Genomic DNA, 27,889 nt, shown 5'->3' on the forward strand with positions numbered 1-27,889 from the left:
CATTCAAACTACTCTGACTATATAAAAAAAAGTGAAAGTCGGAAGCTCGGTCCAGACAATAAATTCAACTGACCAATCAATCTATTTCAAAATACTCTGAGGAAGACTTGAGTACAGCAAAATATTCTCTGTCCCAGTCAAACATAAGTTTCTCTTAGCCGCTAGCAAACAACCATCTTTTTTTTTCCAGCTCATTTTAAACAGATCACAAGTGTACTCAAGATTTGAGAACAATCCAGCATTGTTGTTATGGTAGAGATCGTGACATTTCCCAGCAAAGCATATTCAATGAGTTGTAAACTCCAATTTGGGACTATGTTTTTATCTTCCCATGTAATAAAGGTTTCAGGAAAGTCCATAGCAAGCCCCATTAGAAGACTGCAAAATCTCCTGATAAAGCTTCAAGCAAAATGGAGCTGCAAAAACAAAGACTCACATTTAAGACAGACAACACAGGTGAGGTTGGATTATTATTATGGTTTTTAATTCAAGGAAAAGCTCGAGTCTTAATTTAGGATCTGCCACAGTACCATGCCAAATACTATCCAACTGCCATTAAGCAATCACTACAGGTCCCTGAACAGAAATTATTTAACCACAGTCTACAACAGTGTTGAGGATGCAGAACACTAAACATTAGACAAGAAACAAAGAATCAGAATCCAAAGAGCTTCTCACATTTGTGAAAAGCAACCTGTGAACCCCATCTATCCTAAAAGTTACATTAGTGCATTTTAGAGTGGAAGGACACATGCAAAACCTCTGCCTACAAAATGAATGCTAAGGGAAGAGCCACCTTCTTACTCCACACCCTCAGTTGTTCTGCAGCTTTCTATTCCTACTTAAGAAAGAAGTAGGAATACAGAAATTCCTTCACGAATACAGACATTTTTATTTCTATAATTTTGTAAGAACCTACCAAAAATACAGGGAAAAAAAGTTGGCATGGTGCTGAACTTCTTGATTTGAAAAATCTAATCAATTCACTTTTCTATTCCTTAACTGAAAAACATGTTCCTCCATCAGATGGGGCTATTAATGCATTAGGGTAAATGTCCTTCAGAACTAAGATCCAAGGAATAGCTTCCAAGACATCCCACTGCACTTGCACTCAAGTAAAGGCAGTGAGTTTCTTGTGAGAAACATTTAGATTTTTACACCCAGTTCATGTCTTTGGGGTTTTTCATTATTTATTATCAGTGGATTTAGAAATATCTTCTTTCCAGACCTGTGAGGAAATATTAAATAATGTCATTAACTTCTCAAGACATATTATTGTACATAACAGAAAACTAGGCCAAAAACATTTAAACTGCCAAAAGTTAAGGAAACAAGTGTCACAAATGTATCATTAAGAACACACAGTTCTTTGCCCAAATCTTTACTTTCTTCAAGGAAACAATCATTACTAAATAACAGCAAAGAATTAAGAGGCTCCAAGATGGCCAGTCAGAAACATGAATATGCTAAAGGCACAGAAGACTTGCTAATTCTGAGTTTGTTGTGATTTTCAGAAAGTCATTGGCAAGTGTCTGGTACACAAAATACATGCATGTTAATAACTGTGAAGGAGTACAAATCGAGTTTCTGTGGCCTGATAATTTTTTTTTAATTTTCATTTTCCATTGCCTCATTTACCAATTTGTAAAGTATGGGAAACAGTACTAATTCACTCATAAGAATGCTGGAACTAACTGATGCTTTAAAGATATTTCAAGGTCCTAAGGTAAAAGGTCTTACTCCAGAGTTGTGACAATATTTAAAAAAAAAAATCATCAAGAAACAGATAGTGCTTCTGGCCTGAACAGCTTTGAAAGAGACTTAAGTCCCAAACAATCTCTCTCATCAGCCATCTTGCTAACTACATTCTTCAAACAGGAAAGAAAAGCAGAGCTGCCTGCTTACTGCTATCCCACACACAAGTGAAGGAGGCCAGGACAGAGCTCAGGCTCCCTCCCAAGGGTTGCAGCCAAGCCAGGGTCAGTTTCTGGCTGCAGAAACTGATTGATGATAGAGCCATGATTCACAGTTACAGGTCCTTCCCTAGTGACACTCTTATCACTGTATTCTTCTTACACAGGGCCACTGAGGCACTAACAAGGTTATTAACAATATTGAAATTAATCAGGGTAAGTCAAATGTATATTGAGGAAAGGGAGCAGTGGAGAAATTTTATAGGAGCCAAGAGATTTTCTGGGCACTTGATAAAGAGAATAGGAATATCAACTATTAAAAAACTTATTTTATTCAGAGAGCTTGCATATTTTACTGCACAATAATACCACAGCTTTGTGTTCATGGAAGGAAGGCACGCAGCAATAAATTCTCAATCTTATATCTCAGATATATTTTTAATACCAGTAGCTTTAAAAATTCTAATAAATATGTCTCTAAGACAGGAATACTCTTATTTATTATTTGCAAAGATAGAAAACAACCGGAATCACTTGTGTCTCATCCACAATTTTCTTGTAGCCATAAAACTTTTATTGATCAACCCTTGTGCTCAGGATTACAGTGTCAACTGAGATGTCAAATGGAAATGTTTACATACCAGCTAAGAGGGAAAAACTTCTCTAAACCCTGAATGCATACATGCAACTTGTGACTGATAGTTTTTCTTACTTGAGACTTCAGGAATGTGATATTTTGCCATGTGAAAAATAAAGATTCTTTACACACTGCCTTGATTACAGACTCCAGGGATCCAACAGCTGAACTTCTGAACTGCCCACATTGCAAGTACTAGAACTAACAGAAATACAGATGAATGAAAGTTTGTTTTAGTAGCTCCAGGGAGTACCCCTTGTATTGGCTCAATATTGGCATCCAAGGAGATTGACAAAATTAGACTGTTGAAACTGCCTACAAGAATGAGGGCCTGCTCTGCTCTGTTCTCCTGATCAGCTTTATAATTTGGGGGGTCAAGGGGGTGGTGGTGTTTGTGAAGTTTTAATTGCCAGGATATTCGATGAAAGACAGTAGTATAACGTACTACATTAAACTTTGAAAATACTGTGTATCCGTTAGGTAGAAAAGGAATGAAAATAAAGACAACCGCACTACAGATTCCTTGATTACAACGTCAGTTTTCACAGGGTCTGCTCTTCTGGTAGATTACTCCTGTGTCACAAAGAGCAGAAGCAACCAAAACCATTTTGCATATGAATGTTTACAGTGAAAACAGTTGCTAAGAAGAAAAAAAGTATTCAAGTGCACACACCCTAAAAGCCTATTTATCAAGTACGTCTTTTAATTTGTTAGATATGCTTCTATGCTTCTAGTTTTTGCACTATCTGTGACCTTGCACACCAGCATTTACTGTTGCCATTTGCTCATGGCTAGTATACATCTAATGTGGCATGTGGCATAAGCACAATCAATCACAACATAAAAAAACAACAAAAAACAAAAAAACCCAAAACCAAAAACTCCAGCCTCCTCTGCGCAGCTTCATTTTTCAAATAACATACTCAGTTGTAACTAGTATCTCATGGAAGGCTATACAGCTGCACAGTTCTAAGAAAGAATACAACTGCAAGGCACCATGCTGCTAGAGTATAACTAAAAGGTGCATTGTCCCGCCTGATACTCAATACTGTTGCAGATGCTTGTCAAGAAAAACATGACTATCAGATAGCATTTGAAGACAGCACAACTGGCCAATAGAAAAAAAAAAAAAAGAGTGGTATGTCAACCAAACACATTTGACACTGAAATAAATTAGCATTTTATCATTGGAATACTTTTTTTTAAACAGAGTAGTCAATTTTCAAATTAGTACAGCACTTTACATAAAGAATAAATCATAGACAGTTTAGAGATTGTGATATTAGGAACAGTTTATCCTGATCAATACATTTACTGAAGTGCCAGGTGCTTCTTTAGTAATCCTGCAGGAATATCAGAAAGTGCCATTTAAAACTCAGTGTTGGCTGCTCCCAAAAATCTGACTTTTTGCATACAGTTTCAGCATAGAACAGAGTAAATAATATCCAGATTTCATAATACCATCATCTACAGCTGTTGAATCAGTCTGCTGGCATGGACTTTACCAGAGGAATAAACTTCATTTATGCACAGTCCTGAATAAAAGTGGGTTTGAGTCCTCATTAGTGACTACTTGCACTAGAAAGATAAATTAGTCTTATTTCAGTCAAAGAGCACAAACTTGCTAATTAATTCCAGTTCCAATCAAAATAACTTGAAAATCAAATAATGAATATTTATGTGGTAAGCTGCCACCAACAGACTGAACCTACTTACTGTCTTTCAACTAAATACCCACTGACTCAATAGGATATGTTTCCTAAAATTTAGCTTTGATAAAGTGGGAAAACTGTATAGGATGGATGTTCACAGAAAGTCATCTTTGATCGTTTTGTTCTAGTTTAAACTAAGTAGGTCCGTAATCAAAGCTGATTAATCCAAAAAATCAGCCTCCTACAAACAAAGTAATTGGTCAAGCCAGTTGCTCCAACAGATTCATGGAAGAGGAAGGCTGGTACTGAATATTAAAAAACTATCTGGAACTGGATTCTCAAATGGAGGCAAAAATCTCATAGCATAGGGGCTTCTGACCTAACTGGACAGCTGTATGACTTAAAAAATATGATTAATAAAACCAAATTCATGTGGAGTAGAAATTTCAGCTATTCAACAAAAGAAACATAGAAGTCAAGCCAGCCTCTAGTTTGCACATAAAACTAAAATAAATTCAGAATCATTACATTGAGAAAAAATAAAATGCAATTCTCCTGGACAACTACAAGGAGGTTAAAGAGAACCCAAAATTTGATCAAACCAAATGGCTAAAGGAAACAAATGCAGAGAAACAGATATTCCTACTTCTGAGTAGAGCCATAAACAAAACAAATTCTTTATTGTATTGAAATTGACATAATCAGGGGAAAAAAATGGCAAAATTGCTGTTTGGTTAAATTATTTTTCAGTAGCCTATCAAATTTAGATGACAATATGTGAATGAAAACTAGAAAACCATCTATACTCAAGAATGAGTGACATAATCCTCCAGGAAATAATGGATATCTTATTGTGATGTTTAATAGGGCACGATATACAATAAATTTTGAAGTGCAGAGCAGTTAAACACAAAAAGTATGGGAGAAGTAGAATGTAATGCATTACCAAATTATCATTCCAGACCAATATATTTATGTGGGAAGGCAAGTGCTTTGTCCCAAAAAAGACATATACTATCTCTAAACTAAGTGAACTCTAACAACCAATTAATGTTCTTGTCCTAGAAAACGATCAGCATTAATCCAAAAACTATGTGGCAAGTAAAAAATGGCGTTAAGATGATATTGCAGGGACCCTGTTAAAAGGAAAGAAAACACTGGATCACAGAGAATGTACTAGTGTTATTCTTGTGAGACTGATCTTAGGCCTACTGTGATAAGCTTTTTAGACCTGAAAGAAGCAAATTACTGAAATCTGCCTATAATGTAATACCAGAAAGCATTGCAGGAGAAAAGATCAGAATGCAATATGGCAAGAAACCAGTTACCTAATTTAAAATAAATTGAATACAAAGATAACCAGTACAAAACATTTATCAAATGAAATCATGAGATGCTGTTATAAAATGGAGCTTACCTGGGTATATCACTGATCCTTGATCAAGTAAGAGACAAAAATATATGCAGCTTACAAAAAAGGTGAATGCAAGATTGAGAAAGTAATTTTAGTAGATATAGACATGAATGAGCAGAACCAGAAGAGTTATCTGCCATAATTTGCTTCAAAAACTATACACATTTCTTGTCCCCAACATTCAAGATGAGCCTTAACACAGTATGCAAAGATGACACTAGGATGTCTGAGACAACTGAGAGCTTGTTATAAAAGAAAAAAACTAAACCAAACTAAAATACTAAAATAAATTTATTTAGCCTATCAAAATAGAGAAGCACGATGACTGGTCTTCCATAAACACATGGGCAAGTCAGAGAATTTACAAAAGCTACAGAACATTTTTGATACAAGAGTAAACATACTACCTATGGCTAAACTGAAGTCAGAATTTTATACCTCCATAACACCAAAAGGCTTTTCAGTAATGATAGTTTTAACAGAAAGTTAGTGGACAGATTACAAAATGAGGCCACCTTTCACAACTGACAGCATTCAGTAACTCAGCAAGTCCCCTCCCGCTTAACTATTCATGAGTGGCAGACATGCCAAAAACTAGCTATGGAAATATAAGCGAATAATTTCAAACAGCAAACAAGCAAGCAAAAAATCATGATTGAAATCAGCAGTGTTCTTCCTCAGGGAGTTATCCATTCACTCAATGTTGTTAACAGTAGAATGTGTCTCTCTATTCCAATTACTACTGACTGGCAGATACTGAGGTTTTACATCATCTTTTATTACACAAAATGTAGCATACCAATTCAACTTCACATTTTACAGATATTTTAAAGGTATATCTTGCTTTTTATTTTGTCTTTCAGACAAAAATCGTATGTGCATAATTAACAATTACTTCATTACCTCTTTCATTATAGAAGTTTGGGGGGGTGGTAGGGTTTTTTGTTTGTTTTTTAAATTAACTTCAGAATAACTTTTTCAGTTAGAATTTAATGGAGACAATCCGTCTTACCTCTGTGCTGAAGGTCCAGATATTTTTACTTTAAAAAGCTTTACATACTTTATTTGGTAATTTTCCTAGGTCACTGAACTACTTTGCTGTTGGTTATCGTGAAAATAAAAATCCACAGTGATGGACTCTTTTGGAAATAGAAGAAAATATTTAAGGAGGAAAGTGTATAGGCAATATCTGCACTTTAGTGGCACACTTATTCAGTAGCACAGGTTTGGCCACTGTAGCAAAGCAGCAAACAAAATCAATTATTAAATATATTATTGGAAAGTAGGAAAAAAATCCAGTTAAGCCTGAAAAGGAAGAGATACTTAAAAAGAAACAACTTTTATTAGTCTACAAGATGAGGAAAAAAATTACAGAGACAGAAGAGACCTTCAAAACATCAAACATCTGATTTATTAACAAAAGAAATAGACACTGAATTTGTTAATCCTCCACAAATTATTAGGTGACAGAAACAAACAGCAATTTCTCAAGAAAAAAAGAAATTAACTAAAACTAAGAAAAATATTGTATCAGAAAAAAGCGATCAAAAGAGGTAAGATGCAAAAAGGAACAAAAATTCCAAGGTTAAATCTATGCTATACTACAGGATAATATGGGTTGCCATGGAGCAAAGATTAAAACTGTGACCAGATTGCCCTCTGCTGTTCGATTTGTTCACTTGCAAACTTTTTTGGAACAGGACCTCTTGAGAGGTTCTTCTACCAAACAAGGAACTTTGGGATTTCGCTCCAAAAAGAATACTTCGTTGTTTGAAGGAAAGTCTGACACAAACAGAACTAGTTTAACGAAACCAGATAAGAGGTAAGCATCTGATGAAAGCCACCTTTCACTGTGGTAGCCAAAGAGCTACCCCAAAGAAGAGAGGCTCAAAACCAAAACTAGTATGCACAGAACAGCATTTTACAACCTGCCTCTTTGTCACACGGATTAGAAGATCACTAGGGAAAACAGCACTGAACGCAGTGTTTACTCTGTACTGTAGTCACAAACCAGTTTGCACTGTTTACCACTGAAGGATCTTTCAGAGGTTCGCAATTTTAGAACCAGATTAAATCCTAAACTTTCCACACAGAATAGCAAATCCAGAAGGTAATGCCATAGGGGTCAGCAGGTCTTCTTACGGAATTGGACTCTGCTTAGAAAGAGAAATCTTTCTTCTGATTTATTTAATACTAGATCCACCACTGTGCTAGCTGTATAGATGCACACAGAGCAACTGCCCTAAAAGGCAGGGACAAAAGAAATATCCTCACTGACACCTCATGTCACTTTTTTTTAAATATCAAGCAGAACTATCACACAAAAACCTGAAGTGATACAAACAGAAACCCATGGCAGATACAAAAACTGCACATGCTCTCTTGAAATCTTATCCTTTGAAAAAGCAAAGTTATTTCTTATAAACAAAGTAATAATCTGCTCATCAAAAAAAATACAGTATTAGCAGAAAACCTTGGCTATCTCCAAATCACAGATAATGCATGCTATTATTAATCAGTAGCCTAACACCATATTAACTTACACTATGATGTCATAAGTCAACAAAAAAAGAGATGACCAAAACCATCAATAGTCTCAAAGTGACCAGAATGCTTGAAAGAAATCAAATGAATTTTCCTAGGGTCTATGGACTCCCTTCTTTCTAAGTTCCCAACTTTCTAGGACACAATTTCTATTAGTGTTTCTCCTTACTAAGCACACATCCCGAACAAAGCACCTCACGATGTGAATTAAGTTTGCATACTGAAATCATACACGTACCTGCTGCAATGCAGAGATGTCAAGCACACCAATATTTTTAACTCCTTGGAGGAACACTGGAAAGTTTTCCATGTTAACAAACTTGCCTGTCACACTGTTCCTCCTTTGCATTTTTTGTATGCACAGCCTTTTTCCTAAAATAATTGTGTGCATTTCATTCCTTATTCGACTAATGTTCAGTTCGCTGTTTGCTGTTTCCATCATGCAAGTTTGGGCATTACAAATTTTCCCTCTATTTCCTTTGCTTTTATAGGTTATTTAGAAGATATGGTAAAACAAACTGATACATTGTTACCTGCCTATGCATGATGATAAAAAACCATATAATCTCATTATATCCTTTCAGCTGCTTTCTCTGAGTGTCTTTATTTTATCCACCTTTATTTGACTACCTACTGTAATAATGTCTGTGCTTAATATTCTCCCTAGCCTTCACCTGCTTTTACACTTAAAAGAAACTGTAAAAAAACCAAACTTATTCAGTTAAAAAATTAGCAAAACTGCCATAATAATTTAGGATGAGCTGACAACATTTTTTGTTCTTTGCTAAGAATTCATTACAATTCAGTAGGGTTCAGCAGAAAAACCCATCAGAGTAAGCACTGGTTTTTTCTACACCACCCACCCCTGGTTGGCAGATAATTCAGAAAGTAGAAATCTCACCCCTCCTCCCCGATATCTTAACCTATTCTGGGAAATTGTCTTGTTTTTAAAAGTGTGCAGCCAGCCTGTTTAACTGTGCATGCAGCATCCAGAATATAACCCAGCACCTACAGCTTTAGAACAAAATATTCTTCCTCCCGGTGTTATAACTACTTCTCAGTTTGTAGTTACAATATTTCATGTTCTGACAATCAATTGCCCCAAAAGAACCGAAATAAACATCTGCTAACTATCAGAAATCCCCTCCAGTAATTTTGCTCTTACAAGTAAATATATTATCTCACTGAAAACCCACACTAGATCCCAGATTATCTACAGTTGTACAGATAGTACAGTTTTGCTACAGACTTCTGCATCCTTTTTATTATAGTTTTAGCACTGTATTATTCTTGTGAAAGCCATTTGACTTGGGTCATAGCAAATATAGAAGGTTTGTTCTTATAGAGAGGCTCATCCTGAAAAACTTCTTGAAGGAGCCACCTGAATTGCAAACATGATTTCTACAGCAAATAAAATGCATTCCAGAGTGCTATGATTTTTGCCTATAAAATAATTTTGTAATTCTTGTAATGTGAGCTCCTATGCTTGATTTAGTTCCAATGATGCCAGATCAGCCTTCCACACTTGCAAATTAAGAAGTGACTAGTTGCATGAACTGCAAACACCGCTAAGGATTAATAAAACTACGTCTTCAACTTCCTGTGTTTTCTCTAAATCTTTCATAATTAACTCCTCAGTGATAATTGTCCTGAGGAAGCAAGAAATGGAATACAGCAGCATCTACCAACCCCATTCTTTGACTGTTGTGTTTGTTTTGTGGAGCTAAATGAACACAAAAACTGCTGTATGTCCAGTGTTTGCTTCCACAGAGAAAGAACATCTGAACAAATAATAGAATTACTCATTCATTTACCTGCATGCTTCAGATCACCTTCAAAAGAAAATCATAGGAACCGAAAGCTTTTTTTCCCCCATCTTACCTTGTAAATGATATGACATAAGTTCAGATTCTGTATAATCAGTACAAACAGGATATGCAAGTCCAGTGCTGCAAAGAACATAATTCTTCCACCACTAGGGAAGTTTTAGTGTTTTCAGGTAGCTTTAGCAGCAGGCTAAGTACTTGTTCATCACATCTTCCAGTTAGGGTTATCACGAAGGCACTGTGAAAAAACTATCATCATGTATGTGTATTAAAAATTTTCTCCCTGAAATGCATCTTTCTTTCATAGTGAGAATTTGTGTCACATTAACATGACAATTTGCAGTCATCAACAGACCTGAAATAATGAACAATACAGCTCTATATCAGATAGGTATGTTCTTACTTTATATTCTATGTAAATATAAGGAGGTGAAGTATACTTTTTATAAAGGTTTACTTTCATTTTTTAACAGGTCAATCATTCATTCTATGAGCATTCATACCATAAGCAGGCGTATTTACAATGCTGAACATACCCATTCTAGCAGGTACATGCCTCTGTTGCAGAAACACCTAAAGACCAGAATCTAACTGTGCAAATCACTATCAATGTGGACCTTCCTTCTTTTAGAGGACACACAAATTTAACACTTAGGGATGCCTATATGGCACAATGTTCACTCTGAGCCAGCTTACATTTCTCAGTTCAACACTCCTTTGAAGTGTTATTATTTAATAGCAGATGAAGGGACAAATGCCTAAGCAGACCCTGGGCAAGACTACAATAAAAACTCGTTGGATACTGATGGTTTGTTTTTTCCTACAAAAGTGTCATACCAAAAGACAAATACTTGCAGCCCAGATATTTCAGAAGTTCTTAGCTACCCTTTCTCCTGAAACGCCTGAAAGAAAGCAAATGGCAGCAAGTCCAGAAAAATTACAAGTTCAGAGTCTGTAGGAGCCAAAGTCCAGTACTCAGGGCCCCACTGTAGTCCTTAGGAGAGAACCTGCCCCTACTGCCTCAACTGAACACATCTATAGCTATTAATAGTACTCAGTGAGGGAGAGGATCCCCAAGAAAATCAAATCAGGAGCCAAAGTTGATCAAGATATGCGATTTAACTCTTTAATTCCTATGAACATTTTAATTTCCAGCTTACTAATTTGACTTTTAGATTTTTATTCTGGAACAGAATTTTGCCTTTATGATTCCAAAGTATTTCCTATATATTTAAATATTCACTTTACGGGGGTATATGTACAATGAACAGAATACAAATATAAATATAGTTCTGCTACCAGCATAAGAGGATACTGATTTGGACTACTTCCTGCAGAGGAAATTTGACACTGATAGAATTTTAAATTTATTTCCTCATGCCCCATGTTAATATCACCATTTTGGTCCAGTTTGAACCCACTCCGCATTTTATCCACTAGATTAAGTCCCTCTGAAGTTTCCTTGCAGTTTTGTGAGTACCAAAGGTAATCCAAACTCCTATGTTCAGTAAATGAATGCTTACAGTCTTCAAGTTAGAGGTTTTGAGCAGTTTCAAAACACTTAATTACATGGCAATGAGCATGGCCAGAGCATAATATTGTGGTGGAAATTAAGGGTAAGTGCAATAAGCGCGCAAACAACTCACAGGCTTAACTCCTACCGTTCCAGTGGGAAGCACAGTAGTAGTATACAATCACAGAAACATGGGACTGCAACGATTATTAGGCTTACCAGACAGTGGCTATATATACCATAAACATAACAGACATGCCTAAATTATAGCTTAAAAAAAGTACTTGTGCATCTTGCGTAGTCAGTAAGAGACAGGCTTTAATGCCTCAGTTGGACTGGGGGAAGATTTAAGCACTTAAGCAAACAAACAATTCTGTATAGACATGCAAGTGTGAGATGTGCACATATATCTAAACTCTATATAGGACTTTGACAAAAAAAATAAGGAAAGACATTTGAAAATTCAGTTGATTAGCATTATTATTCCAAAAGATCAAAGGTGCCCCAAATACCATTTAACTGAACTGCTTCCAGATGACTTCTCTCATTACCATTTACTGGTTATCAAAATAACAAGCTAACAATAAAGGCAGTCACACTGCCAGAGAAAGAGAAGAATGAATCATCTATAAGTAGTTATGATGGTCTGAACTGCCTTTTTAATAGCCACACTTTTCACAAACAAAACTTGCAACTGTTTCTGCAACTGGAGCATCAGTGACACCCAGTGGCTGCTTGATTGACCTGATCAGTTTATATCAAACGTACCCCCATCTCTTTTCAGTCATACAAATATTAACAGAAGAGAGAACCTGTAACTTTGGTAGCATTTTTCATGACTTCTACTAATCACTGGGATCACAAGAAACAGCAGCAATAACAACACACATCTATCACTCAGAAAACTTAGACAATCCACCTTTTAGACAATATTCAAGAGACAGATAAATAAAGTGGACGGAAACAGCATGACATAGAAATTTTGCATATCTAGGGATAAAGAATCCATATAGGGGATATTTATCACCTGATCATCCACGGAGGAAGTTTCTACCCAAGCTTGCAGCTCCCACATCCCTGGAAAAAAGCTCCATTCCCCTGCCTGTAGTGGGTGTGTACACAGGATAGCAGGGAAGAAGTTTGGCTTGACAGCTGAATTCTGATTTATGGAAGCATCAAGCTCGCCTTTTCCCGCATGCTTTTTCCCCTATGTTTGGTTCATAAGTCAAGAAGGAAGAATAATAAACATTCACCACCGCTGCTAAAGCAAGTGTTACAAATATTTTGATAAGTTAAAATTTTTTATAAGCTGGCTTTGATCAAAAGGTAAATATTGTAGAATATAGGGGTTTGAAGCTCATAGTGTAGTTACAGAAACTTAGGAACATACAAAATGTGCTGTATACAATAATAAGAAAATAAGTATTGTCTAAAATTAGTTAACCATAGAAACTTTGACAGATTTGTTAGTTTGTAGTGTTCTGTTCTAAGAAACCAAGAGAAATTGTTACAGACCTTAGTTCTGTTGCTTGGAAACCCCACTTTCATCAAGATTCCAGTTTGTGGAATTAAGTAAGTTTAACCTAGGAATGTTTCAGTATAAGAATATTGATAAGGTGGTGTGACTGAAGGGCCAATCATTAGAAATGTTACATTTAAGAATTAACATTGAATGTACTTATGTAATGTAATACGTGATGGTGAAAATCATACTGCGCAGAATCATATAAGAGAGGTCAACTATTGGACAAAGTGAGGAAGACTATGGAAGACCACCAGAGGGCTTCTGAAGACCACCAGAGTCTTCACCATGCCAGCATAAAGGGACATTTACATGTGCTAATGATTTATCGGAAAGTTGATGATTATGTATGACATTTCCCAGAAATTTAGTGAATATGTATAACAGGTGTGTATTTAACCTGCATGATTAAACCAGACAGGTGCACACACTAGGTGGAGTGATCCCCTGTGTGCCCAGCACTGCAATAAAGGAGTGCCTGCTTCTTAACTTCTCATTGCTGTTAAGGAGTTTTATTCTGGATTTCGGCAACACAAGCAAACCTTGATCTTGCTCACAGAAGTAATACAATGCAACTCGGTAATGCAAACCAAGTCAAGCAGTTTTCCTCTTTTCTCATTAGTTTTCATAATGTTTTCTATATCAAATGGAACATTATGAAACATCCCTATGACCAGAGTATTGAAATAAGAACGACAAAAATTTAGTTCCTTAATCTTAGTTCTCTCAATAAATAGACTGTTCTTCAGAGATCAAAGACAGATCCCAGGTACCTGGCACACATTTCCAGTATCCCTTATTCTGAGTTCAACATTGCTACTGTTTTACTCTTTGGGAACTACATCAGTCACAGGAGACTGGAGAAGATAGTCAGGATGGGGTTGTAATCACATCTTATGTTTTGTTTGGAAATGAAGTTGGCATAAGACATTACTGATCTCATCCATTGCTCTAGAATGACAGGTTAATGCCTCCTAATTGCTCTTTGCAAAGAATTCTGGGCATAGTTGTGTTAAAATGTGAAGTTTGAACAGCAAAGTCTTTGGTTTCTCCAAAGAAAGCATAATATGAAATTACACCCTTAGGTCAATACAGAACCTTTCCTGAAGTATTCATCTTGGGGGCCTATATGCAAGGAATAAAACAAGCCTAACAGGTTAAAATTTGAACAATTCATTGAAGGTGAAATTATTCAGCTACAGTTAGCCATTCCACTGGCTCAACATAGCTGTAAGTGGGAGGTACCACTTTCTTTATATACCTGCCCCATTTTTCCTTTCTATCAACTATATACTGCCTTGTGGCAACTCTAGTTCATTGAAAACACCCTTTGTGCCTTGACTCACTTCACTGGCCTGGCCTGGCAGAAGAACATCCAGTAAAAGAGGTAAGACAAAACCCAAACATGTACACAATATTCTGCTAGGTTTGTAAGTCAAATAAAAGGAAGATGTCCTGTTGCGTCAGAGTAAGCCCAGGAGAAAGGGAAAGAGCACGCGGCTAAAAATAAGAGAAGAGGAGCTGCAAGACCTCCTGCTTCCACTCAGATTTTTGAATCAACATGACCACTCCAAAAAGAAATCATCCCTTTACATGATCTGCATCAATTTTTTTTGTGCTTCTGTTGGTTTAATTTCCAGGCATCAGTATGCTTGCCTTGCTTCGCATCACCCAAATTAACTTATTTTAACAAAAAGTAGTGTAAAGCCTTAATATTATAGATATAGCATACATGGTGACCCATACAGTCACTACTTTAGTAACAAACGTGAAAAGATTTTTAGAACATTCAGAATGGTAAACTGCAACTTCTGCAACCCTGCTAGAACACTAGCAGGGTATAAATGTTTCTGAAGAATCTTGCAGATTTTAGATGCTCTGCAGAAAGATTAATAAGAAAGCATTATTTTCATAACAAGGATACCACATAAAATTTTCAACAAGTGACTAGGTATGGTTGCAATCTTCAATGGACCATAAAAGAATGTCAATATTAACGGTTATTACATTTGTCTGAACCATTTCAAAATCAGAACATAATAGTTCCATGTTAAAAAAAAAAAAGACCAAACCACAAACCCAAACAGGTTTTCATCAAGGTAGCAAGTCATCAGCTTTCTTAACACCTTAGGATTGCTAGAAAGTACATTAGGAAAACAGCTTTAGAAATGCTGACAACAAGTCAGCATATACTGACTTGACAGCAAAGAGCAGAATACTCAAAATCCCCGATAATCAGCATTTAGGGAAGATAAAGCACTTTCCAAGTATTTGCTTGTGTTTTGGTTTTTTGTGTTTTGTTTTTGGGTGGGTTTTTTGGGGTTTTGGTTTTTTGTTGGGTTTTTTTTTTGTTTGTTTGTTTGTTTTTACACATTTAGCCAATACCTGGCCCTGCTGACCACTGGTTTCACATATTTGCATAAAATTAATCATAAAGGTCTAAATACCACATCAGAGTCATGCATCAATGTCAATACGCCACTTCTCAGCTGGTCTATGTCAGTAGGATCAGTAGCTCTACCAGCAAGACACCCTAAAGCTGTTTGGAGCAACCATCTTGTGAGATTCATTCAGTGAGTATTACTTAAATGCAGCAATTCCAGTCTAGCAGTACTTTTATTAAATAAATTATGAGCAAACATCTTCCTGAAGCAGAGTTCCCTCTGCTGCTAGATCACATTTGATTTGAGTAATCTGGCAAAAATGATCTTGGGCTCAAAATTCCTTCAGAAACTCTATTTGTTAAACTGAACAACTTAGACACTATAACCATAGCCCCAAAAGAGTCATCTTGTTTGCATATGTCATCAGCAAATCTAAGCTGAAGACATTTCAAATGCATTATAGCTACATTTAGATACAGAATGAAAAAACAGCCAGCAAAAACCTCACAAAACATTAGTCCCAATCATTCCTCTAATATTTAGCACCACAGCCAAAATTACTGTTGTCCACCAATAACTGTGGGTTCAGTGTTCAGACCTGCAAGGATTTTAAAACACTAGTATCTTCAAATATTTGGTTCTACACTAATTCCAAAGAAACCACCTTGAGTATCAATACTGATAACCAATACATCCATAACCTGGTCCACACAGTATAATGTGATACCAAATATGGCTGGTCTGAACAACATAAGGTGATACAAAATATTGTTTTACTCAAAGGCACAAATCTGAAATGAAACCGTAATTAACTTAAAAGTTCTGACTGAGCTGTTCACAAAGAGCGAGCCCTTCTGTCTTTGTCAGCACACTGACAAAATGAGCAGATGGGAAATGCTCACCTCATTTCTGCCATTATATCCTTACACAAATCCTTTAGTAAGAATGTTATTTTGTTCCTGTCATGCTCTGTGGTAAACAAATATCATTTGCAAGATCTCTTTCATGCTCTCCAGAGTTCTGTTTTAGGACTGAGTAGCAACTTCTCTATATTGTACATTATCAAAAAATGAATCAATGAGGTCAACTATCTGAAGCTTAATATTGTTTGTATGCAGAGCTGCTTCCACAACAGCAAGATGAGCAATTACATGGAAGAGACTGTTTAGCAAAACTGAATTATCAGTATGAGTATTCTTCAATTTTTCTCTGCTAAGACGATGATCAACAAACAACATACCAGTGTAATCTTCCTTGGATGTATCTTGGAATAGTTCCAGAAAGTCAATAATGTCTTTGACAACCAGCAGTAGGTCATTTGATGAATTTTCATTAGTCATAAGAAGAATTAGAGCATACATTATTTTAGAATAATTTTTGTTGCTACACTCATATAGAAAGCTGTTCACAATCTCTTGTATGTCTTCAAAATTTCTTAACATAGCCTCTACAGATGATGTATTAAACTGCTTTATTAAAATATCAAGAGCCATTGAAGAGGACTGTCCAGTGACTAACCTTAGTAATTGAAACTCTTGGTCTATCACCACAAATAAGCGTCTATCATTAAAATTCACCAATAAATCTTCTATGCCTGTTGCTATAGGAAACCAGAAGTTCTCAAAGTTATTGGATATATCGCTGTTTCCATTTAAAGCTGGCAATATCATAAGCATTGATTATGTCTAGTCTCCAACAGAAGACAGCGTCATTAAAGGCTGAATTACAGAAAGAAAAGAAAGGACAGCTTCTGTATCTAGGGGTCCAGAAACTTCACTGGTCATATTCTTAACATTATTAAGAGCAGTCTTTGTAAGTGATGCTCTTGAATGCCTGTTCCAACTTATACCACCATAAAGATCACCCAACTGTTCAAGAGCACCTTTGGCCATCTTCATTTCTGCCACTGGCATACCATCAGGTGCTTCTACAATTTGTAAAGCCACTTTGTCTCGAGTGTGGAGGAACAATGCATTGAGTATGCATTATTCATCTGCAGTGGCACAGCATAGAGGGATAGCTCATTCCAAAAATCTTTTGAGAACCGAGCCATTTACATGATGGAGCTCAGAAAACTTCAGAATAGAGTTCCATTCTTTGATCTGATGAAAAAAGCAAGTCAGATTGCAAGTGACATCCATCTGAAAGTCTTCCATAGTGCAGGGGGAACTGTTCTCCAGAGTGATGAGTTTCAGCTCCTTAATGACTTCAGTGACTGCATTGTAACCAAGAGTAAGATTACTATGCACAAAGTCACAAGGTTTAAAAATCTGAGGTGTTGCTTTGCGAGAGTCCAGCAGAATGCTGCAGAAAAACAAATTGAGGCCTCCGCAGGGTCATCAGACATACCTGTCAGTGTATCCAGTAGCATTAGAAGACTTCCTACTTGATTAGAGAACTCCTCTTCAGTAAACATTGGCACTTTTGCTTCCTGAGTCAGTATGAAAGCATATAACTTCAGTTAATGCTTCTGTGATGTTTCCATAAGCTAATCTTCCTGTAAGGCTGACGACATTGAGAAGGAGATAGAACATCTCTTCTACATCATAGAGCTGATCTTCTTCAAAGAGTTATTTGCCATAAGCCAGTCAGGTTCCAACAAATTGCTCTCAAATGCATCCCCCCACCAGTCCATTAACATTCCTAACTCAGAGTTCTCAATATACAAAGGTTTGATGTTTTTAAAGAAATTATCTAGGCTCCTCTGGGCTTGTTTGAATTTACTTAAAGAACTCAACATCCATGTTCCTCATATTCTGGACCAAGGCTACCACATGCTTTAGAAACTCTTTATCATTGCTTAATGGAAAGCCAGTAAAACTAGAAGACTTGAAAAATTTTTGTGCCTTCCTTACCAGTCCAATATTCAGAACTGCTATTTCTATTAGTACGTGGAAAAATGTTTTGTGTTCACCCATGAAATTTGAGTCAAATATACTAGTCACATATTGAAAGAACTCCATCAAAAAATGGTATTTTTCTCATGCAAGAAAGGTTTAATCTCAATATCCAAATGAGCAGAGCTGTCTTCTTGGATTTCAGAAGTTTTATTTTTCATAAGAGTTCGAATTTCTGCCAAAAGTTCTACTGATGCAAGCTGAACATGGTAAAAAGGATTAAGGAACATCCTCAAAGTCCTGTTAAATCCATGGACTGACTAAAATGGGTCTTATTTGATGCATACCGTGAGTCCCCCACTAAATCATTGTCAACCATTTTTATTTGCCTTCCAGAGTTATTTAAAAGTGTAAAAATAAATTCAAGCACACTAATGTCATCTTTTACATACAATTCAGGGACAATAATGTTTCTGCTATAATATTGAAATAAACATTTATACAAATCACATCAGAACCAGTTAGAGAACATTCAGGTAGTATCAAATTAAAAATCATATTAACAAAGTCCATCATGTTCATTAGCTTAGCATCTGTCTCATTGTTCCTCAGAGATTTCAGTAAAAAAAAAAAGTTTTGCACTTTCAAGGTAGGAAGGTGACTTGTATTTTTCAGAGATTACTTAATGCATGTATCCATCATGTATCTGTTACAATCCTCTGCTTCATCCACTGTACTATAAAAGTTTAGGAAGGAATTGAGATGAGATGAAAAATTTGTTTGGGAACAGCTTATGTCTTTCAGAGTGTTGTCCAAAACTAGTTTGATAATATTCTGGGAAATGGTGATACAAACTATACATTTCCCTTGAGGTACACTTTTAAATAAAGCAGTTGTGTCTTATCGCTGTGAGAATAATTCCAAGTTCCTTTTGGGAGACCGTGAGAATGGCAGAAAGGGAATATCCAATGGAAAATACACCAGCACCCCTATCTTCTCCCTCAGATCCTCCTGAGACAAAAGTCTCAAGCCAAGAAATTGAAAACCCTCCATTAATAACCTTCAGTACAGATTTCTGCAATTCAGTTATCATGACACCCATCATTTCTAAAACACTTTCTAAACTGTTACCTTTAAGTGATCTTGTGACATCAACTGCATTGTTAAATACGCTTTGAAGATTAGCAAGAAAAGCTTCAAAATCTTTCCAGTCATTTAAATCTCCATTTCCTTCAAATATTAATTTTAATAGATTCATTATTGCTGTTGCAGTTTCAACAATAACCATAGCTGTATTGTTGCACAGTTCATGAGTTGCATTTAAAAGACAGATTTGCCAAATCATTTCTTAGACAAAAAAAAGGTTGAATTCAAACTTAAGATTTTGGATGCTTTTTCAAAAGTCTCTGTCCAGGTTTGCAGCCACGTAAAAGGGCAGTGCAAAGCAGAAGGCACACTTACCTTATCTCCCAAGTTTGTTATACTAGACAGAACACTATTTAATGGAAGCAGAAATTGTAAGCCTCTGCCAAATGATCTACAGAAGTAATGTTTAATAGATAAAAATCAACACACCCACTATTTAGCAGGCATTTGGGGAGATATCAAGAAACTGTTCAAAATAACAAGAGGCAGCTGTTTGGAGCTCTTCATCTATAAACGAAGTTTTAAGGTTGCTCAGAGTGCTATAGACAACTTGTATCCCCTTTTTTCCTTTCTGTGCAAGAGACTGGGCCTGAAACTCTGTGTAGTTGTAAATGATTAGAAATTTGTCACAGAGAGACTTACTGGTGAAGTTCCAGAGACGATCAAAAGTTTCAGACAGAAAATCAAAAACTCGATCCCTATCTAGAAAGTCATGCCATACTTGAAAAGATGAAATATCTTTTGAAGTCTCATAAAGACATGTTAACAGAGTGCTATTGCTCTCGATATTTAAGACCAGATCATCATTCTGATACAGGGAGAAAAGTATTGAAACAAATGACGCCACACTGATACTATTTAATTTTGGGATGTTTTTGAAGAAATCGTTCACAATTTCTCCTAATTGTTGTACTTTTATATAAAAGTTGCATTTGAGAGTAGAAAAGAGGAGGCATTACTCACTCCATGAATTGTGCTGAAAGACACAGTGACATGATCATCAGTCAATGATCCAACCTCATAGAGATTCTTTGGGAAGTTAAGGATTTTACATGGTTCAAAGCAACATTATTTAACTTCGGCCAATCAGTCAGGATATTTTGGAACAATAACATACTTCTATTACAGATATTATTTTCCGCAATGGAAAATATAATTCCAGATAAGGTCTCCAGTACCTCCTCCTCTTCCACTTAAATGAGACAGCCTAGAATCAAGCTCAGAGTACAATTTTCACTGTGTGCCAAAAACCTATCTTCTCTTTTCCCCAGAATCTCTGAAGAGGCTGGAAATTTTTTCATAGCTCATTATGGAGTTCAGAAACTGCTACTGAGAAATTGGTGGCACATTCCTTCCCCTCAGCAAAAATTTTCATCCACATAATTGTATTAGCGAAGACGTTTTTGTTTAGAGACTGGTATGAAGAAGCTGAGAAATCAAGCATTATAATTTTGTCTATGATTTCTACAAGACGAAAAAGATGATCCATGTCTTTTTCATCAGAAACCCTTAAGTTTCCTTCCCGCTTCAAAAACTCTTTGAAAGATGTCAAAATGCTGAAAAATTAAGCATGAGTTTTTTCTTGTTAGTTACCTAGCAGGCCGACAAGAATTGTTTAAATATATATTTTATAATTTTAGAATCTATTTTTATTTACTTAACTCAAATCAAGTTCAAATATCATTTAAATACTAGTCACAAATTAATCACTATAAAACCTGACAATCACTTTGGTTTTCAATATGACAAAACTCACTGAAAAGTCACAGCCACGTTCAAATCAAAACCTGATTGTAGGCAGCTAGCTTAAAGAAGTGTGCATTTATCAGCAATATAATCAAGCTTGTAAGCCACAGAGTCAAACACCTTTAAGTACCTCACATTTTCAGCTGCTAAAAAGAGCAAAGCTTTTATGGTCCACAGACTAATTATTTTATAGAAAGAAATTTATCAATAAAATGGATCAAACCCTCTAAATTTCCATGAATTCTGAAGAATTATTTTTGTCATAATTATTGAAAGCTAAAACATTCCAGTTGACCAACTGATAGCTGAACACTACTATTTTATTATCCAGAAAAAAACCCAAAACATGAAATCACAGTGAAAATTGGAAAGCTCCAACTGATGTTTCCATTGTGTCAATACTATTTATCAAAAGCCAAAATGTTTACTAGCTCTGTAAAACTGGTCAAGATTGAGGTGCATGGGAAAAAGGGGCATTCCAATGCAAAAGTCTCAAACTGAAGATACCTTCCCCTTAAAAATGTATTCTTTTAATAGTCAAAATGCAGAACACCACAGAACATTAAAAATCTTGTGAGGAAACTTCTGTGTCAATTACCGGAATGGCTTCTACAGGAGAGAAACCAAGATGTCAAACACTGGGCGGCGGGGGGGGGGGGGGGGGGGGGGGGAATCATTCCCCATGTAGAATCTCTCTCCTAGACCTATTCAAATCAAAGAAATACCTCTGCATGTATAGCAAAGAAAACCCAAACAAGTCAGGTGATTTTGTTAGTGAAGTGTTTTGTTACTGTGAAGAGAAAATCATGCATACTCTAGAAACAGTATTTAAGACCAAATCCAAATCTTTGCCCTAGCAAATATGTCTGCATTGATTTTTATAACAAAATTGGGAAAGACCACAAAAGTGATTAAACATTCAAGATAGCATTTCTCATTCTACTCCTTAACTTCCAATTTGGTTTTACTGTAGATATCAAGAATATCTAAGATGTTGAAAGCCCAAACCAGGAGTTCTTTGCTTCTAGAGCCCATTTTAATCAAGGTGCTAAAGTTCCTGTCAAGTTCTGCTTGACTGAAAAGCACAACATGACTTGTCTAACAGTGGAGGAAATATTCAAATCATGCCATTTATAAACTTTTGATTCTTTGTCTTTCACTGCATTGATAGTGGTTATTTCCATTTGACTGGTTAAACCAGGGATTGATTTAGCAAAGACCTAAATAGCAGCATAATGAAAAATAAAGTTCAAGGTCCAGAAATGTAATTTAGAAAGTATTCTTATCTATTAACAGCTGTGATCACCAGCATAGCATAGTAAATCGTTAATAGCACTTAATAGTAGAGTCAGCACTCAATAATTAGTCCAAAGTTGTTCCATGAGGGATATTTTCTTCTTTTTTTAAACAGCAATGATTAAATAGCTTCTGTTTCACTGCTCATCTAGACATTAGCAGGGCTATAATACAAGTAACTTAGTGACAAGAAGCCCTTGTAACAATATATTGGAATCATCAGGAGTCTACCACTTTGATTACTGCTGATAATATACCAGAGATGGAGATGTCTTTTTTTAATGCTTTTGAATGACAGTCACCAAAGACAGAATCCTTCAAGGAAAGTTACACTTCTTCCCAATAATACTGAAAAACACCAGTCATCTGGTGAAATGAGGCAGGGTAATTATGTTCAAGACTTACAAAAGTCCAAAGTGGAAGTGGGATAAAGGTTTCCTGGAAAATGGTTAAACAAAGTACATTGACTAGTTCGGCCTTCTCATGCCCAGGAAATAAATGAGGAATAATCTGGTAAGTCTTGCAGAAGTACTAAGTAATGACCTAGGATGATCTCCAAACTGAGCTTTTGTCTAGAACATAGAGATACTTCTAGTCCATCTGGAGAGAAGATAAAAATTTCAACATCAAGAGACAGATCAAAAAATGTTTTTATGAACAACTTAATCAACTCCTACTGAAACAACCTGAATAAGTCCTACCAAATTTAGCAGGACTTGAATGTGTGCAGAGAAATACATTACATACGTTTTCAAAGAAGTAAACATGCAATTTTTTATTAAAGCGTTTGATGTTGGTTCTACTGAATGATTTAAAAGAATGAAATGCAGAAACAGTAAATATCAGCTCTACGTAAGGAGCATCTGCATTTTTCTTACAGAACTCCTCATAGAAAAATTCAAATACAATTCCTTACAGAAAAAAGGAAAAACAGAAGATATCTTTTGAATTATACATGAACTGAAGAACTAAGTCAAATAAGATTAGTTTTATTATACCAGAGCACGTTTAGTGCTGTACTCAGCACTGAAATGAACTTTAATGTTTCTTTTTCTTTGGAATTTCAGTAATTCACTACTACTGCCCAGATAACTGAAATATCTGGAATTGTAATAGATTACATAACCTGTACAATCAATTCACATTTGAACAGGTCATTTCACTAACAGTTCTTTAATTAAAGTACTGAGTGTTTCTGCATACATTCCTTAGCTGCCCACTTACTGATGAGGTATTCAGAACATCTGTGATTAGCTCTACAGAGAAAAAGAGCAGAGGAAAAAAGTGTGTTTAGGAAAACAGATCTTTAGCAAAAACAACGTCTTTCACAAATCCCAAAACTAGCTTAAACTCCATCAGTAACCTAAATCCTTCAGAAACTGGAAATGTAAGTGGTCAAAAAATGGAAGACTTGAGACCATGGTGAGAATACTTAAAGAAAACAAATAGGTGATATTGGGCAAGATAATTTTTTGGAACTGTTTGGGTCAGCCACATTGTGCCCTGCTTCAGAGCTCCACTAAAACACTGAGAAGAGCAACACAAATATTTAATGAGAAAAAATTCTGAAATGGAAGTTCTCCCACTCCTCAGCGCAAGTCTCAGATATTTCAAAATTTTCCCCAAATAATGAAAAAAAACTAGTATAAACCAAGAAAGTTAAGAGCACATGGGTCAGGACATCTGGAATATCACAAGACAACTGGCATGAAGGAAATCAAGCATTATTTCCTTGCCTAATATGAAACAAGCCTAGAAATACCTCTACTAGGTGACCAGCTAGTCTGGTCTCCAGTGTGTATCTTGGAATTAAGAAGCCTTCCTGACACAATAGTGTTGCAAAAGTAGAGTCCAACAAGGTTCAACCAGTTGGAGTTTTCCCAGTAGAAATGGACGATCCAAAAATTTTCCAGCTGGCACTAAAACCACAGCTATTTACCAGAGTTAGGCTCTGTATAAGTTTGCCTTGATAATAATTCAATCAGCTGGTGAATCATAAGCTCAATGGAAACACAAACAGGCTCACATATGTAAAAATCATCACCTTTTTGCTTTCTGAGGAATACCGTACTCTAAAAAAGACAGGGAAACATGAGGATAAAGCTTGTGCTGTGCAGTAGCTCTTTCCTCACCTGACTGACCTCCCATGGAGCCAGCTTCCTCATTCATGTATTGAGCTACCTCACATGTCCAGCTGACAAAAGTTGTTAAATCCTGCTAGTATGGGTTTCCCTCAAAAACAAAATTTCTTCAAGTGTATTATTAATCCTGAAATGACACAGAAAACAAGACTACCACGATTAAACCAGTATTTCTTTCAAAGTCAAATTACCTTGTGAACACATGCCATTTCTCTTTAAATCTCTAGCTAAATTCTATTGCTGCTTTTATGCATACAGGGAAGAACTGAGGCAGACCGGCTAATATCACAGTCTTTTGCTAAAGAAATCAGCAGCACAGCTATTACATCGCTCTAAGCATGACTAGACTCTACTACACAGGTTTGTGAGCAGGATCTAAAAAGCCTTTTAAAAAACCCCCAACAAAATGCTCTGGTTCAAAAAGTAATATTTTGAAATTGAAAACAATCATCAAGAAATGCTTCCTCTTGTCCTGAAAAACACCTTTGCACTAAAAAACCCCCACCTCACAAGAGGAGCACTGAGCTTTTCTTGCTCTTCAATGTTAAACACAAGCCTCTATTCCTAGAGACCTTTTATCTCTATCAGTGTTTTTGATGCTCAAAAAAGGAAATGTAAAACTAGTCCTCCTGCTGATTTCATAGTCATTTATAAAGATGGAAGGAGGGAAAACAATCGACCATTGGCCAACAGCAAAAGAAACAGAAAACATGTCAGATTTTCTTATGTCTAAGATGTTGGTAATATCTGTGGATTTAACACCAGCTGCCAATGCAGCTTGCAGAATTCCTGACAGATTCTTGAATGCTTAGAGCCAATAGTTTTACTTCTTTAATAGCAAACTAAGCTATCATGTTTCTCATACACATAAGTAATGTAAATAGCTGTCTTCTACGCATGTTTAAGTTCGTGAACTAGGATATCTGTCCAGTATAAGTGCAGCTTCACATTAAACTCATTATACTCATGCTTTACATTGCCAAGCAAGAATAATAAAATCCTATTTTAAAGCATTTTATTGATATAAAGATTTGTCTCTAATATACTCTAACACCATTAAAGCTTGAAATCAGTAGAATTACTGAGACATTACAAATGACAATCAATTTAAAAAGATGATTGGATTTTCTGCCAAAATAAAGGAACAGTGACCACTTTATGTGTTCAGAAAGCAACTTGAGGCTGCAATACCCCTCCCAGTGCACTTTCTAACTACCCTCTCTTTAATGTTTTCCTGCATATCCCAGGAGCCTTTCAGATCCAGGTTTCCAAGCATTCTGAGCAGCATGTACCAGAGAGGTACTGGGAAGCAGGCTGAGAAGTAGCAGAATATGCTTGCACATAAGAAGATAAAAAGGGAGAATAGGCTTTTAGAATCCTAGATACCTGCCTATCCTCAGCCTATTTCCACCCTTACCCCCCAAATACTACTACTCCTAAAAAGAACAAGTTAAGAAAATCCTCCTCCACCTTCCTGTTTGTGCTTATAGAAATTAACACCGGGTGGTAGTCAAAAGCAAAAAGTAGGGGTTTAACTTTTTCATCTATTCAGTTACTGGTTAGAATACCCTACTCCAGGCTGGTACCAGTCAGATTCTTTATGTATTAAAAGATACAAGATTACAAGACACATGCAGTGAGAAGAGCAGCTGTTTCTGACAAGAGCTGAAATGGACATCCTCCTCAGATGGTGCCTCTGTGCTCAGCAATTGATTAACTTCATAGCAATAAGCATAATTTTTTGTTAGCTGCTCTTCTATTTCTTGCCATCCCAAACAATCATCTATTATTGAATCTGGCAGGCTCTGTCATCCCTGCATTACTTTCTGCAGAAGCAGGACCTTTCACAGTAACGAAAGCAATATTTGAAACAAGTAAAAGAGAAATTCACCTTACACTTTGGTCCTGCTTTTTTAGATTTGTAATATTGATGATATTGAAATCCAACATAAGATGGATTAAATGAGCAGTCTTTCAAACCTCAATTTTCTATTACTAATAGCAAACACTAAGTAGCAAGCTACAACCCCTGCTAATTTATTTCATTGTGTAATAGTAATGTAAGGCATTGCAAGATTTAAACATGTAAAAAATTCAGAAATACTTACAGATTCCTTTAGTGACTGGATCAGGTTACTTCACTTGAAGGTGACCTCTGAGCCATTACCACAGCACATGTATATTGCTAAAACATCAATGTTATCTGAGCCCTGTGGAAGTCTCATGGTCTTCTCAAACATTGTAAGCACATCATTGCATACATAGGAAGCATTGCTCATCAACATCTAAAATTTAATGACTATACTGTCACTTTAAAAATGAACTCAGGGTGAAGGAACAGATTTAATTCACTCTCCATATTAATTCTCACAATGAAGCGTCAAAACACAGAAAATTACAAAGTAAAGTTAGACCAAAATTCTGCTGAATAAAAAGTCAAATACTCTACTTAACAAGTACTTTTTATCCCCCAAAATAAGCACCTGCAGCTTTATGCAAATTAATAAACAAACATTAAATAACAACATAACTGATTTAGCTCCACAAAGAGCTTGCTGATGTCTAGATGAATAAATCTGTCTCTTTGGGCAAAGGACATCAGTTTTTCCAGGCTACATAAAGCTGTTGTGAAACATTTCCCACACACACCCCATAAAGAAAATATTTAATTTACAGAATAATTCAGGGACAGTACAGTAGGAAGCATCCTTCAGGGAAAGAAAACTGCATGATATGGTTTAAAAATACAGCAGTTAGAGGCATAAAGGTGCCACTTTGGTTTAGATGACATCCCTGCCCAAAGCACTCAATCATTTTGTACAAAATAGGTACACAGTTGCACTCTGTGCTTCTGAGGAGCAAAGGCTGCTCCCCTCCTACACTACCACTGGAAAAGGCTCATCAAGACAGGGCAGAAAGAAGAGACCAGTGTTCTTACATAAGCAAAAGCATGACCCTAGTGCCTTTCACAGTTCTACCAGAGTAGCTCCAATGACTTCAGTGAGCTTTCACTATTTTCAGGATAAGAAAATGAGGTCCTGTGTGGGTATCTAGCTATGAATGCTGTAAATAAACTTAGACTCTTTCCATACGTAACTGTTGATTTAGCCAGCAAATTCTACTGAAACATGGAACGGTGGCCTAATTCCTTAAGCTCCCAAGCAAAACTAATCTCACCCTTCTCAAAAGACAAACACATAAACATTACTGGGTCATGTTAGGGAGTCACCACATCCAGTAGCCCTACAGAGGTGAGGCTGCTGTAGCTCCATGCCCCCAGGTCCAAGCAGTGCTAACAAGGCACACAAGCCAACACGT

The 27,889-nt window shown here is 36.2% G+C and overlaps 1 protein-coding gene across 1 annotated transcript in view; it reads right to left on the reverse strand.

The window, feature by feature from the left end:
• The window catches only part of ABCA13 (ATP binding cassette subfamily A member 13), a 165,614-nt gene that overhangs the window by 118,273 nt on the left and 19,452 nt on the right, over window positions 1-27,889 (reverse strand). Inside the window, 34 exon segments of the mRNA XM_049830140.1 lie at window positions 286-366; window positions 369-416; window positions 679-712; window positions 2,626-2,745; window positions 8,399-8,589; window positions 8,694-8,697; window positions 10,042-10,112; window positions 10,115-10,224; window positions 14,777-14,899; window positions 16,308-16,385; window positions 16,387-17,362; window positions 17,365-17,441; window positions 17,443-17,683; window positions 17,686-17,857; window positions 17,859-17,973; window positions 17,975-18,013; window positions 18,015-18,134; window positions 18,136-18,379; window positions 18,382-18,558; window positions 18,561-18,710; window positions 18,713-18,876; window positions 18,878-18,916; window positions 18,918-18,940; window positions 18,942-19,143; window positions 19,145-19,570; window positions 19,572-19,604; window positions 19,606-19,756; window positions 19,759-19,836; window positions 19,839-20,306; window positions 20,309-20,428; window positions 20,431-20,579; window positions 20,581-20,619; window positions 20,621-20,944; window positions 24,475-24,502. Of these exon segments, the coding sequence (XP_049686097.1) occupies window positions 286-366; window positions 369-416; window positions 679-712; window positions 2,626-2,745; window positions 8,399-8,589; window positions 8,694-8,697; window positions 10,042-10,112; window positions 10,115-10,224; window positions 14,777-14,899; window positions 16,308-16,385; window positions 16,387-17,362; window positions 17,365-17,441; window positions 17,443-17,683; window positions 17,686-17,857; window positions 17,859-17,973; window positions 17,975-18,013; window positions 18,015-18,134; window positions 18,136-18,379; window positions 18,382-18,558; window positions 18,561-18,710; window positions 18,713-18,876; window positions 18,878-18,916; window positions 18,918-18,940; window positions 18,942-19,143; window positions 19,145-19,570; window positions 19,572-19,604; window positions 19,606-19,756; window positions 19,759-19,836; window positions 19,839-20,306; window positions 20,309-20,428; window positions 20,431-20,579; window positions 20,581-20,619; window positions 20,621-20,944; window positions 24,475-24,502 (5,415 nt within the window).

Source organism: Accipiter gentilis, chromosome 27 (genome assembly GCF_929443795.1).
Source record: "Accipiter gentilis chromosome 27, bAccGen1.1, whole genome shotgun sequence".
Classification (NCBI taxonomy): domain Eukaryota; kingdom Metazoa; phylum Chordata; class Aves; order Accipitriformes; family Accipitridae; genus Astur; species Astur gentilis.